This window comes from Rhinopithecus roxellana, chromosome 21, assembly GCF_007565055.1.
Source record: "Rhinopithecus roxellana isolate Shanxi Qingling chromosome 21, ASM756505v1, whole genome shotgun sequence".
Taxonomy (NCBI): domain Eukaryota; kingdom Metazoa; phylum Chordata; class Mammalia; order Primates; family Cercopithecidae; genus Rhinopithecus; species Rhinopithecus roxellana.
Genome location: NC_044569.1, coordinates 38998977 through 39013792, shown reverse-complemented (window position 1 = coordinate 39013792; position 14816 = coordinate 38998977). Strand labels below are relative to the sequence as shown.

Genomic DNA, 14816 nt, shown 5'->3' with positions numbered 1-14816 from the left:
TTCCCAATGCCTCCAACTGGATGGGATTTTTATTGTAAATTCAATCCAGGTCCTGACATAGGCTCGTTGTGATAACCTAGAATATGCCAGCTTTTTAAACCTTAAAGTATTAAAAACAAGTTGGGATAGAAAGGTCTTGACTGCAAGTCAAGAAAAACCAGTGGTGATCCTTGCTTTCTCTCGAAACCTCAGCTGACCACGATTCTAAGTATCACACCAGCAGAAAGGCAGAATCAGCCATCCGGCTGCTCAAAAAACTGTCAGCTCTCACACTGTTTCTTTGCCTTCAGGGAGGTTTAGGTGGGTTCGTTCCCGGCCTGAAGGAGCGTTACCTGCTTGCAGCTCTAATTTGAGACCAGAGCAGAGACGGGTCCTCCCAGAGCACCCTTACTGCCTGCATTCCTCACCCTGCAGGCATAGGGGCTGCACCTGCCCTTCCTGCCGCCCGGTCTCGCCTCCCGAGTGCTCGCTAATAAAAAAGGAGTAGGGGGTGGGGAAGAACAAAACAAAACAAAAAAAAACAGGAAAACACCCAGTCTGGAATGCCCCGGCCTGCGCGTGGCAAACGCCTCTTCCTGAGGACACAGCGGCAGCCCTGACGTCACGGGCCATGGGGCACTGCCCTCGACCGCCGGTGCGGACGTTTTCATGCCTCAGATAAAAATCCAGGAGCAGAAAGCACTCTCAGGGGCCACTCGCAGCCCACCTGCTGGGAAAGCTGTTTCGTTAGAGATAAAAAACACCCGGCTGGTTAAGTGGACCCAGCGGAGTCCCAGCAGCCCCTCACACCGTTAAAAAGAAAAACCAACAACCTGGGACCCAAAGAAGGAAGGCGCGTGAGCTCCCCCAGGCTGATGCCGCAGCCAGCGACTCCGGGGAGCAGGAGGCCGCGCTGTTCCGAAGCGCGCGGGCTGGGGGCTCCGGGGCACTGCGGAGCTGCGGTCCCATCTGCACCCGAGGCGGGGCTGGCAATTACGGCTGCGGAGGAGGCGGGAGCAGCAGGCGGCCACCGCGGGGCGCCGGGCACGTGCCATTCCCCGAGGAAGACACTGCGCGTGTGCGAGCCCGCCCGAGGGGCGGATGGCGCCTCCCGGAATTCCCACGTGGAAGCCCTGACCGCCGGCAGCGCCGCCCTCTTAGAAATGGGTGTTCGCAGACACTGAGCGAACAGGAGGCCGTCAGCAGGGCCCTGATCGGAGAGGACTGGAGACTTCAGACGGGAAACGCGCCGACGGAGGCAGACGCGAGGCGCCCAGGGAAAAGGCCGCAGGAAGAGGAGGCAGACGTGGGGAGACGCTCCCTCCCGCTCCACGAGGAGCCCACCTGCCCACCCAGGCCCTGACTCTGGGTCCCCAGACCCCGCCACCCCGCCCAGTGCTGCCCCACCCCACCCCACCCCGCCCGCCCCTCCTGACCCCGCCCCTCCCCACCCCCCGGCCCCGCCCCACCCGGCCCTGCCCTGCGCGGCCTCGCCCATCCCCTCCCCTCCCGGCCCCGCCCCACCCCGCCCCTCCCCACGCGGCCCCGCCCAGCCCCACCCCGCCCCTCCCGGCCCCGCCCCACCCGGCCCTGCCCTGCGCGGCCTCGCCCATCCCCTCCCCTCCCGGCCCCGCCCCCCCCGCCCTGCCCTGCGCGGCCTCGCCCATCCCCTCCCCTCCCGGCCCCGCCCCACCCCGCCCCTCCCCACGCGGCCCCGCCCAGCCCCACCCCGCCCCTCCCGGCCCCGCCCCCGCCCCACCCCCGCCGCCAGCTCACCTCATGTAGGACGCAGGGGACAGGGGCTTGGGCTTCGCCCACTGGTATGGGTGCTGGGGCACCGCCAGGTACTGGTCGCAGAAGCCGCCCTTCCTGATGTGCTGGAAAGAGGAGAAGTCTTCGGGCGCGAAGTCGGCCGGGGGCGGGGGGCTGCCCAGGTCCTCCCCGACGGGTTCCACCTTGAGCGCCACCGAGGGCGGCTGCTCCAGGGTGGTCTTGCGGGACTTGACAGGGACGCCGTCACCCAGGTCCAGGCTGCTGTCAGTGGTCAGCGCGTTGATGGCGGCCACGATGGCCGAGCTGGTGTACTGGGTGGTGTTGCCCAACCACGAGTCGTCGGTCACGCTGACCCGCGGGGAGCCGTGCGGGGACGGCGTGGGCGAGTGGTGGGGTGAGTAGGGCGGCTGCCGGCCGTTGAGGCTGTACTTCCTCTTGTTGCACGGGGACGCGGGCCTGGAGGAGCGGGCACCCAGCCAGCTCTCCTCAGTGACGCTGGCACGGGGCGAGGTGGAGGGGGAGTGCCGCGGGGAACCCAGCAGCGTGCAGGCCCCCAGCCCGCGGGGAAAGCCCTCCTCAGGGTCCGTGGTCTTGGGAGAAACGCAGGGAGACTGCCATGGCGACGTCTGGGGGGACGCGTACGGGTACGAGTAGTTGGACTCGTAGGAGGAGGCCTCTGAGTTGCAGCTGCGGGAGGACAGGCTGCTGGCCGGGCTCAGGCACGAGGGGTCTCTGTAGGCCTCCAGGCTGGGCAGACTCAGCGTGGCCGTGGAGGGGGACCGTTTGGAGCTGGGGAGGACGTCTTCCACCTCCACATCGTGGAAAAACTGGTTGTTGTTGTGGTACAGACCCAAGCATGAGGTTATCTCGATGCGAGGACTCTCCAGGGCAGGGGCCCCATCTGGCCTGGCGTGGCCGGAGGAGAGGAAGTAGCCCGCGGGCCCACCGTCCAAAGCTGCTCCGTACCCCGCGGGGTGATCTGCCGGCGGGACGATGCCCGGTGTGGAGGTCTGAAGGTTGTGGCATGGGGCCGGCAGGGTGGAGTGTGCTGTGGGGAGCGGCAAGGCAGGGCTGACATTGGAGGACGCATAGCCATAGTGTTCTAGAGAGAAAAAGAAGCAGATGGTGGCATGAGGGGCTGGGCATCATAAAGCAGAAACCCATGACCTCAGGGCAGCTGGCAGCCCCTGGCCTTGACCAACGGCTGGGGGGCCTCAGACCCCAAGGAGCGGGCCTCAGTCAACGCCCTGAGACTACACTGCCTGACAGCTCCAGGCCACTCGGAGTAACAGGTCCCTGTGAGCCCCTCGCTGCCCACCTCCCCTCCTCCCCCAACAGCAGCACAAGTCCCTGAACGTCCCTCCCAGAGAGAGGCGGCCGAGTCCTCACTGGTTCCACTCTTCATTCAAAAACCACCTTCCCAAACCACCCCATCTTCATTTAAACCCCAAACTCAACATGTGGGCCATCCTTCTCTAGTTTATTTTTTCTCCAAATATGTACCACAATCTAACAGCATGTTTTTACTCATTCATCTCACACTGTCATCTCTTTGACAAACAGAAACCTAAGTTCCATGAAGGCAGAACATTTGGACGCCTTAGTCTATTCTGGCTCACCACTGTTTTCAGAGCCAAAGACTGTGCCTGGCACATAAAGTGTGTTCAATTTGTGTAATGGATGAATGGTTGGTGGGTGGGTGGACAATGGATGATGGACAGACAGGTAAATAAACTGATGGATGGATCATGATGGACATGGTGGGTAAAGGGATGATGGGTAGATGGAAGGTAGGTGGATGGATGGATGGTGATGGACAAACAAGGGAGGAATGAGGGATGAAGAGATGGACTATGGATGGGTGGGTGGATGAATGGATGGATGATGGATGGATGGACAGGTAAGCGATGGATGAATGATGGATTGGGGATGGAGGCATGATAGATAAGTGGTGGATGAATGGATGGATAGATGAATGGATGGTGATGGATGGATGGATGAGGAATGGAGGAATAAAGGATAGATGATGGATGGATGAATGAATGGATAGGGAATGGAGGAATAATGGATGATGGATGGATGGATGATGGATGATGATGCATGGATGATGGATGGATGATGATGGATGGATGGATGGATAGAGAATGGAGGAGTAATGCATGGATGATGATGATGGATGGATGATGCATGGATGGATGGATGGATGGATGGGGAATGGAGAAATAATGGATGGATGATGGATGATGATGATGATGGATGGATAATGGATGGATGGCTGGATGATGACGGATGGATGGATGATGGATGGATGGATGGATGGATGGGGAATGGAGAAATAATGGATGGATGATGATGGATGATGATGATGGACAGATGGATGGATAGGGAATGGAGGAATAATGGATGGATGATGGATGGATGATGGATGATGATGGATGGATGGATGGATGGATGGATGAGTAGATAGGGAATGGAGGAATAATGGATGAATGATGGATGGATGGATGATTGATGGATGATGATGGATGGATACGGAATGGAGGAATAATGGATGGATGAGGATGGATGATGATGATGGATAGATGGATGGATGCATAGGGAATGGAGAAATAATGGATGGATGATGGATGGATGGATGATGATGGACGGATGGACGGATGGATAGGGAATGGAGGAATAATGGATGGATGATGAATGGATGATGATGGATAGATGGATGATGGATGGATGGATGAGGAATGGAGGAATAATGGATGGATGATGAATGGATGATGGATGGATAGATGGATGATGGATGGATGGATGAGGAATGGAGGAATAATAGATGGATGATTGATGATGGATGGATGGATGATGGATGGATGGATAGGGAATGGAGGAATAATGGTTTGATGATGGATGGATGGTGGATGGGTGGGTGGATGGATGGATGGATGTGTTTTAGATCTAAGGACCTAGAGATGTAAACAGATTTTAATAGGCTTATCACTGTCAAGGTGCCCTAATCACCAGCTACAAAGAAAACTCCTCAAGGATTGGATGAAAACACAGACTCTGAAATCCCCTGCATGGAGATTCTGAAACTGGCTCATGTCCTAGGAATCCATCTTTTAGAACAAAACAGAAGATTCCGGTACACAGCTAATTCTAAGAATCATTATGTGTTAATTATACTCAAAGTATTTTTTTAAATCATTATTAGGGAAATTAGTAATTTTAACAGGAAAGATGTGCTTCTGGATTTCTGATTTGAAAAGACTTTTTATGACATCTTGGAACCTCATGACTACATGCCTGGAGATGGGTATTCCCAGGCCTCTAAATAATACAAACAAGCACATGGAAATCCTATATTCATCTCCTGGTGCAAATGCACTTGCTGGAAGATTTTTATTCAAGGACAGTACTGTCTTTCCGCTAAGTTGTGGTTCAGAAACCAACAAGGATAAATGCCAAGAAAATCTGGGGTCTCAAAATACCAATCCAAACCCCACTGTATTTACTAACAGAAATGGTGCTAGCACGCAGGTAGGTGGGAAACACGGCATGGCGGCCTGGTAAGAGGACACACCGTGGCCTCAATGCCAGGAGTCACAGCTGCCTTCTGGAAATTCCAGACACTTGGGGGCCAGAGCTGTGACAAAGAGAAAGAAACAGAACTGCGATGGAGCCACACCTCACAGGTGTGACCAGAAGCTCTCAGGGGTGGGAGCTGAGACCTGCTCAGGACGTCTTTGTACGGGAAGGGCCCCTTAGCTGAGGCTGAGCGCCTTGGGGATGGTGCTAGCCAGGCCCCAGTTCCGCCTTCCCCATCATAAAGAAATGCCCTCAAGAGGACGGGAGGCACGCAGTCTCCTGCACCCGAGAGAGAACAGGAATTGTCAATAAATCCAGGAGATGGCCAGGCACGGTGGCAGCTCACGCCTGTAATCCCAGCACTTTGGGAGGCCGAGGGGGCGGATCACCTGAGGTCAGAAGTTCGAGACCAATCTGGGCAACATGATGAAACCCTATCTCTACAAAAAATACAAGTAGCCAGGCAAGGTGGCGCACGCCTTTAGTCCCAGTTACTCGGGAGGCTGAGGCAGCAGGATCGCTTGAGCCCGGGAGGTGAAGGTTGCAGTGAGCTGAGATCACACTACTGTACTCCAGCCTGGGTGACACAGCAAGACCCTGTCAAATCAATAAATCAATAAATAAGGAGGTCTTTCTTTTCCCAGAGCCACAGGCGGGGCCTGGAGTGGAGCTGGAGCTGGGCATCCTGACGCCAATGCCAGCATCCAGCCTCTGGTCAGGACACACACACCATCCCCGGGGGCTGCCTCAGCCGCGAAATGCCAGTGCTGGGACTGACCACCCATGTTCACTGGCATCCACTGGGCTCCCCATACTCCACGCCACGCTCCATGCTCACTGGACACTGCAGGCAAACACCAGGCTCCAACGCTAAAACTTCGGCGACCATCTTTCTAAAAATGAGCTGGAAAGCAGCTTCCTGGAGAAGGTGAGGCTTCCAAGGAGAATTTGAAATCCTCCGATCTGCTGGTGATTACCTGGGGGGCTCTGGGCCAGGCAAGTGGTAGCCCTCTGAGAGCTCCGTCTGGGCGTCACAGTGGCCCCTCCGTGGCCCGTGCAAAGCTCCTGAGCCAGCTGCGTCAGACCCGCTGGACGACAGGCCACACAGGCAGGTCCCCCTCTGCCCGGCGCCCCACACACCCGGGTGCCCATGCCAGGCCAGCCCTGATGCCTGCCCAGCGCACAGTGCTGCGGGAGACCCACAGAGCCATGACCAGCTCTGCGTCTGGGGGGTCCCACGGTGGACACAAGGAAGGCGGGGTGGGGGACCAATGAGGGGGTTTTGTCGAGCGCAGGCCTGCGGCTCCTGGGGGGTTCCCACTGGGGCACCACACAGAGCCACCTGTTCACAGGTCTGCAGCTCCTGGGGGGTTCCCGCTGAGGCAGCATGCCGAGCCACCTGTTCACTACTCTGCATTCTCACCAAAAGTTGTCTGAAAGATATTCCTTAGCCAGAAATGCTACATTATACACACCAGCGCAGGAACTCACACCCACACTTAGTGCTGCGCCCGCTTATTTGTCTAGAAGCCCTTTCGCCTGTTGGAGCAGAAACATAACATTCCGTTAGGAATGAGCTTCTGTCTCAAACCAGCCATCAACTCCAGGAGACCCGGAAGCACAGGAGCGGAGCTGAGGGAACATGAAGGCGGCCTGGATCCGATCACGGGGGCCCAGCCTCCCTCCCACACCCCGACTTCCTCTCGGAGGTATCCGTGGCCTTCAACTGGCTCTTCAAGCCCCACCTGCTCCACATACTTCCCCTCACTGTCCAGACCTCAAAGGGGGCTTAACTGCAGTTGATTAATGTACAGGTTCCTACACTTCCTGTTTCCCAATCAAAAGAATATTTCGAAGACAGCTGATGCCACAGTTGAACTACCATTTGTTGGTAGGAAGGTAATTCTGAGGAATTTTTTAAAATCCTAGCAATTAACAGAGCAAATCTTGGGGCCTCCCCACCACTCATCCTCCCACAGTACTCAGCCCTGAAACGGGTGCCCAGCCAGTGGCAGAGCCCAGAGCTGGGTCACATGGGGTACTAGAGCCAGATCACCAGCAGGTTCTAGATGAAACGGGGCAGGAAAGGCGAGGCGGACCTCACAGGTCTCTGTGTGCAAGTCCTTTGGGGCTGTAGCCCTTGATGTTTATGTGACAGGGGCCCAGGCACCAGGGGAAGTGAGGAAGAGGAGGAGACTGCACCCACAGCCAGAGCAGGAAGTGCATGCAGCGAGGCCCAGGGACTGCCCAGGGCACCAGGGGGCCTTTATTTAAACTAAAGTATTGCAATAAAACCTGATTCAATGAGGCAAAGAAACACCATAAAGCTTTTATTAAAAAACAAAAAGGGCTCACCTAAGCATGCGTTTTCCCTGATCAAACAATGGCAAAATGAAAGCTCAAATGCCTGAATTTCATTAGGATCCCTTGCCCAGGTCCTTGGAGGGCGGGTGGTGGATAAAGTTCCCTTGTTCTTCCTAGAACGAGAGCAAGGTGGGGGGTCAAGCTGCCCCGAGAGGCCAAGCCCCACACACCGGGGGCCACTGTCCTGGCTGTGAGCCCCTCCCTCCCAGCTCCCAATGAATTTGGTTTCATGACCCACCTAAACCATATTCAAATCTGAGTTATTTAACTATTCAAAGGGGTCATATTTACATGAAAGGAAAATATTCCCAGTAACTTTCTTAATGATTCTGAGCTGCTTGGCTGACTCATGTCACGCCAGACGCCACTGCTGAGCTCAGTGACCCCACTCCCTGGCCGCCGTGTTGGAGCGCCTGGCTCTTTGCCAACGAGGGTTCATTAAATTACAGTGCAGGTGAGCAGGGAGACAGAGCTGGATTCTAGGCGATGATCACGGAGAGCACATTCAAAATCCCTTAACAGAAGGTAATGGCACGGCCCCTCTGCTGAAGGCACCATCTCCCCACTTTTGAGTCCCCTGATCCTCACCGGCTTGCTCAGCCATCAGGTGCCCCACAACACACAGGTGGCCACACTGGGAGCACCCAGCTCTCAGGCCGGCCCAGTCCCACTGGCCTCAGCAAGTTCCACACGTCAGAGCTGTTAAAAGTGATCTGTCTCACTCTGAGAAATAATTCACTTCAGAACCATATACCTTTCTCATTTCTGAATGACCACAAAAAACTGTATTGGTGCATGACATTAAAGTAATACATGAAATACTTCTGGTCAGGGCTCCCTACGGGCGGGCAGTATTCTAACCTTGCAGACTCCGCCCTGCTGAGCCCCCGGGCACCTGCCCCTCACAACACGCAGTTCCCAGATGGTCACTCCCTCACTCGCTGTGTGCAGGGCAGGACAGCCACACTTCCGCCTTGCGCATCAGGCCAGCACTGCCGACAAGAATCACCAACTCCGGCCACAGCCAGATCTCTCATCTTTCACAAACTCTGAGAGGCGGTCGTCACAGATGATGTTATTTTTCATTTTAAGGATCATCCCCTTCAGCACGTGCTGGGGCTGAACTGCAGGTGGACCCCCAGGCACTGCTGTCACCTCTCCAGACAGCCACGGAGTCTGCTGTGGGTGAGGCCAGATGACAACTGTGCATGTACTGGAAATAAAACGAAGCAGAGTGATCCACGCCAAGACCGTGCTGTTGGAAGCAATGTGCTTAGGGAAACGCTGCCTCACAGTGGCACCAGGACATGGTCAGGCCCGCGGCATGACAGACAGCAACAGCTTCCCAGACACCGTTCCCCCAACAATCTGCCAGCAAGAAAGATTTACAAAGGCAAATAGGATGGCCTCATCACAGCGCAAACAAACTGTATTTAATGTTCCATAAATACGCATGCCAACGCCTTAATAAGGGTCCTTTGTCCAGTCTGGGACCCAACCTGGGACATCGTTCCTCAGAGGTACTGCAATATTCCCCCTGGTCAGACGCACACATCACTGTAAAGCATCCTTTTTGAATTCTGTTTTCAAGGAATTGAAAAATATCCGAGTTGTTCATGGCTAGCTGAGATCTTCCTTTGAAAAGCACAACACAGAACTGAAATGTTCCAATCTGCTAGATAACTCCACCCTCCACGGAAACACCTCTGGAACCCCAGGGGGTGAGCTGTGCATGGTAATAGCAGGAACGCTTTCCTAAAACACTGAACCTGAACAACAGCGCATTCCTAGTTCAGCACTGCCCTAGGACCTCTCTGCTCACCAGGAGTCTCTGCCACGGGTTTCCTGCTGCAGCCCCTGACCAGCCAAGGGCACCTCAGGCCCTCTTGGGGAAGATAAATCCTATTTGGTGAAAATGGACTTGAGAATAAAAGTCTTCCAAAGCTTCATTTCTGCATAAGATGTTCCCTTTCCACAAGGGAACCATTAAATGCCCCAACAGTGGGCATAAGCCAGCGGCAGACATGGGCACACAGAGGTTCGGAGGGTGGCCCCGGCTGCCAGGGAGGCTCCAGCCCAAACACAGAGGCCTTGGCCAATTTCCTCCGAGTTGCCACGGCGACCGTGCTGGCAGCAGCCAGGCTGGCCAAAATAACTTAGAAAACAGGAGCCCTGGGGCGGGAAGCAGGGCACGCCCTCCTCCCAGCTGACAGCGAAGCAGCTATTTCCTGAGCCCCAGAAGGGAGCGGGGCCTCCTCTCTGCAGAGGGAAGCCCAGGGCCTGCTCCTGGGTGGACACAGCGAGGAGCCAGACCCTGGAAGCCCAAACACTACTCCCATCCCGCCTGGGAAATTATTTACAACATTCTCTTTTCATCATCCCAACAAATGGTTACTGAATATCTATTATTTGCACCTGCTGAGCACTTTCGAAATAAAGAACAAGGCACAGCCCCTCCCTCAAAGTGCCCGGTGAAGACCTAAGTCCAGCGAGATGGAAGGGGTGGGGGCCACAGCGGCGTGGGCCAGGGTCCCGGCCACACACAACTGCCCTGCAGCTGCAGCCCTCAACCCTGGTACACTGACCTCAGCTCCGCCAGGACGTACAGCCCGTTCTCGGGGGACCCGGTTGACAGACTGCCTCCTGGGCTCAGGGCTGGCCACGTCCTTTACAACAAAGCTTGACTTTCTATGCTAAGTCTAATCTATAAAACCCAGTTTGCCTTGCTTTGCAATTGATCTCAGACTTATTCATCTATTCATTTATATCCAGGCTCATCCCAGAAATAACGTGAAGTAGTTTCTATCACCTGTTAAAGGCTGGAGAGTCAATGTAATCATTTAACAATGTGATATAAATAATTAACATCACTGAATAATTAATCATCAAAATGCAGTAATAATGGTAATAAAAAAGAAAGGAAAAAACAGCACGGGTGTCTCACAGGAAAACATAGTATGTACACTTAACATGTGTGATACATAAAGAATCTTTTCCAGCAACTTCTTGACACCATAAAAGGAGGAAGGGGCTCTTCTCAGCTCTGGCCTCTCCTGCTTGGAGCCCCCACTCCTAAAGCCCAAAACCATGGTGGTCTCTGGAGGGGCAAGGACCCAGCAGAGAGGTTTCACAAGCAGCCTGGAGAGCCAACAGTTCAGCTCTGCGGGGCTCTCAGGGAAGAGTGCAGCTCCAGAGGGCCCAGGGTGCTGGTGAGGGTGAGGGTCACAGCTTCACTCGTTCTGCTCAAGGAGCGTTTTGGGGGAATGAGCCCGGTGGGTGTTGGGGAGGACTGTGTCCTGAACCCACCTGGCAGGCCACCTGCTTCCGGGTCAGGAGGGACCCCAAGTTCACCAGGGTCCCCACAACCGATGCCAGCAGGAAGTCTGCCCACCTCAAAATGGTGTAACTGGCGTCCTCGTGAGACTAGGCCTCAAGGGGCAGAGACTGGCCTCCTGTGCGTCTTCCCGGATAAACCTGGAGTTACCTGTGCAGTCACAGGAGGATGCCGGCGGTGCCCTTCCCCTGCGGCTGCTGTTACGCAGTCACGTGGGCACGGAGGCAGGGAAGTGGCCCTTGTCACTGGGCATGCGCTGAGCACCTGCCAAGCCAGACACGGCGCCCAGTGTGGCACAGCCCACCCTGGGGGCCCGGCAGACCCGGCTCCATGCGGATAACTGCCCCCCTGTGCTTCCTTCAAGGAGGCAAAGCAGTGAAATCTTCAGCCAGGGCCGAGGGGCTGGGGCTGCACGCTGTCCTGCAGCACCCCCGCGCCTCTGACTGGGGTGTAGGGGCTGAGTTCCGGCCGCACGGCGCCTGTTGCAGCCCCACGGTCAGTGATTCACGCTGTGAACGACCGGGGACTATACTGGAGGTCCCACCCGACCGGGATGACCGCACAGGCGTGGAAGCCACCGCCCCGACATATCCCAGAGGGGCCACCCCGGTGGCCACACTCTCGTGGGACCGACTTTCACCCCGTAAAGAGAGGTCAGGAGTGGGCGACACTCCTGCATGGCACACCCAGGTAGAAAACTCTTCTGCTGAAATGCCCTGGCTGAAGCTCTGGAGGCGGCGGCGCCAGAACCACAGGCAGCCCGGGTGGGAAGGGCCTCTGGCGGGGCTCTCTCCCACCTTCATCGGCCTTGGCTCCCACTGACTCCAAAGACCTAGAACCCAGGCACCGGCAGGGAAGACATTTGGGGAGCAGAGGGTCATGAACCGCAGGCAGCACGGGTTTGGTTGGAGCACTGATTTTCAAAAATGATCGAGACGTTGGACTTTTTAAGAGAGTAGGGAATGATACGGAAAATATGACCCTCATTATAGACTCGGAGGTCCCTGCTTGCCAAGCTCCTCCGGCTTCACCTCCGCACCGGGGGGGTTGGAGGGGAAGCAGACACGAGGCCTTCAGGATGAGCACAGACAGGGTGGACGGGGACCAGCCTGGGGTGACCTGGACAGAGAAGACCCCGGGCAGTGGGAGAGGGGCCCAGGCCCAGGGGTGCCCACCCCACTCACTCGCTGCTATTCGGAAGTGGGGAGTTATTTGTGGTTTGTTTACCTGGAAACTTTATTTCTGACACAGAGAAGAGAAAATGAAAGAAAAGGCTGGGGTCATGGCAGCTCCGGGTAAACTTGAAAGCTGGAGGTTTACAGGGCTCTGCGGGGTGTGGGGGGTCGGCGGGGGGTGTAGGGTGGCTGCGGAGGGGGAGGGTGGCTGCGGGGGGGCCCAAGGAAAGTTGGCGGGGGCGGGGAGGTCGGAGGAAGCGGGGGAGAGGGGGAGGGTGGCAGGGGGAGGAGGGTGGCAGGGGGCGGGGCGGAGGTCGGGGGGAGGGTGTCTGGGGCAGCTGGGGCGTCTCTGCGCCTCTGTCAGCGCTGCCGACCCTCTGTCCGGGACCACCCCGTCCACGCCCGTGTCCGCGCCGCGCTCTCCCCCAGGACCCCGCCGCGAGCGCTCGGAGGAACCACGTCCGAGCCCAGGACGCCCCGCACCGCAGCTCCCCCGACCGCAGGCGCCTCTGCCCCGGGCGCACCGGGGACTCCTGGGGTCCCGGGGGAGCGACGAGGACGCGGAGGAGCTTGGGCGCCCCCAAACCCCGACCCAACCCCGCGCCCTCCGGGACGGACCCACCTGGGGCGGCCGCGGCAGCGCCCTCGTCGCGCTGGTTAAACTCGAAGAGAAACTCGAAGTCGAACTCCTGGTCCTCCAGCCCCGTCATGGCGGGTCGGGCCGGGGCCGGGGTCGCGGCGGCCCGGGGTTCGGTTCTCCCGGCGCTGCCCGCGCGTCCTGCGCGTAACGTGACCCCCGCCCCTCCCCCGTCCCCGCCCCGCCCCCGCCCCCCGGGCGTTTCCGGGTTTACATAAACAACCGGCTCGCGGCCGCCGGCTTCCGAGTTTTAAATAAACTCCCCGGGCGGAGCGCAGGCCGAGGGCTCGCGTCCCACCTCGCCCCTCGCGCGCGCGCGACCCCAGGGGTCCCCGGCCTCGTGTGCCCTGGGGGTCCCGGTCCGGCGCAGGCTCCTCCCGACCCGGGGGTGGGGGCGTCGGGACCCCACGGTTCCCCGGGCACGAGTGGCACCAGGTCCCTAAGGCTACGCCCCGGGCGACCGAATGTTTAAAAAAGTTTTAAAAAAGTTTTCAATCGGGGCCTCCACGGGAAAGCGGCTGCACCGGCGACCCCTGAGCGCCACGTGCGCGCTCTGCGGAGCCCCGGGAGGGGGGAGGTCCCAGCCCGAGGCCGCCAACGCTGGGAACCCCGATTTCAGCCCGTCGGCGCCGGGAAGCGCAGGGATTCCCGCTGGGTTCGTGGCGCGCCCCTCGGCCTGCAACCCCCTGCGGGGGGCCCGGCCCCCACCGGCCTCTCCTGCGAGTCCCCAGCCTACAAACACCCGCCCTGCGTGCCCCCGCCCCGCGGGGAACCCGCCGGTCCTTCTAGAGGCATCTCCAAAGATGACCTTCTTGAGTGGGGCGGGAAGGAGGGTTCGGGTCCCATCCCAGGCGGCCCGAAGCTTGTGTGCGGCGGGATCGGGAAGGCCGGGCTGCTTAGCTGGGGGCCGCCTGGGCCTACCTCTCCCGCCGCGTGTCCTAACTCTCCCCGAGGTCTCGGCACCACATACACCAGATATCTGGAATAGCAGGAGGATGAAGGGAGGCGGAGGGCGGAGAGGAGTCGGCCCGGGTGGAGGGGTGCGCGTGTCAAGGCTGGCAACCCCAAAGCTACTCGGAGCGCTCCCTCTACCCTGCCCCGCTGGCACAGCCTTTTCCAGAGGCGAGAAACCCGCCAGTCCCAGGGTGGCCCCTGGGCTTCTCCTGAGACCCTTTCACTGGCTGGTTTTCTGCAGTGATTAGCCATCGTTCGGTGTGGCCTGATTTAGTTTCTAATAATACTTCTGATTTTGGTATGGATGTTGGAGCGTTGTTTTGTTTTAGTTTGCTGTTTTTGCTGACCTTGGGCAAGTGGAAGTTCTGTTTTCTGTTGAGAAGCCACAACGTTTCATTTTTTCTCTTTTCATTGTACAGGTTTTCTTGTTTGGGACAAAGTCTCGCTCTGTCACCCAGACTGCAGTGCAGTGGCGCAATCTCTGCTCACTGCAACCTCGACCTCCCAGGTTCAAGCGATTCTCCTGCCTCGGCCTCCCGAGTAGCTGGGACTACAGGCACCTGCCACCACGCTCAGCTAATTTTTGTATTTTTAGTAGAGACGAGGTTTCACCATGTTGACCACGATGGTCTCGATCTCTTGACCTTGTGATCCGCTTGCCTCGGCCTCCCAAAGTGCTGGGATTACAGGCATGAGCCGCGGCGCCCGGCCTGTACATTTTTTTTTTTTTAAACTCCAGCCACTTTTTACCCCCACCATAAAATTATACACAAATGACAGCCCTTATCATCTGTTTAGACTAAAACTTTTTGCTAAACTGTCCCGCCTGCTGGTGGCCCCAGGCCGCGGGCCCTGCAGGGATGGAGGCTCACTGCGCCTCTGTCCTAGGACTGCACTGGTCTCCATCCCAGAGAAGGGGTCGGTGGCGCAGCTCCCCTGCTGCTCCTAGGAGTCACCCTGCCCCCCCCCCTCCGCCCCCGGCACCCCCCCCGACCCCCGCCCCCAGTGCTGGGCTTCTTTCCTG

General features: G+C 57.6%; 1 protein-coding gene across 1 annotated transcript in view; it reads right to left on the bottom strand.

Moving 5' to 3' along the window:
* The window catches only part of NFATC1 (nuclear factor of activated T cells 1), a 119756-nt gene extending 106744 nt beyond the window's left edge, over window positions 1–13012 (bottom strand). Inside the window, 2 exon segments of the mRNA XM_030925778.1 lie at window positions 1756–2854; window positions 12824–13012. Of these exon segments, the coding sequence (XP_030781638.1) occupies window positions 1756–2854; window positions 12824–12911 (1187 nt within the window). The 5' untranslated portion in view covers window positions 12912–13012.
* Between the last annotated feature and the right edge of the window lie 1804 nt (window positions 13013–14816).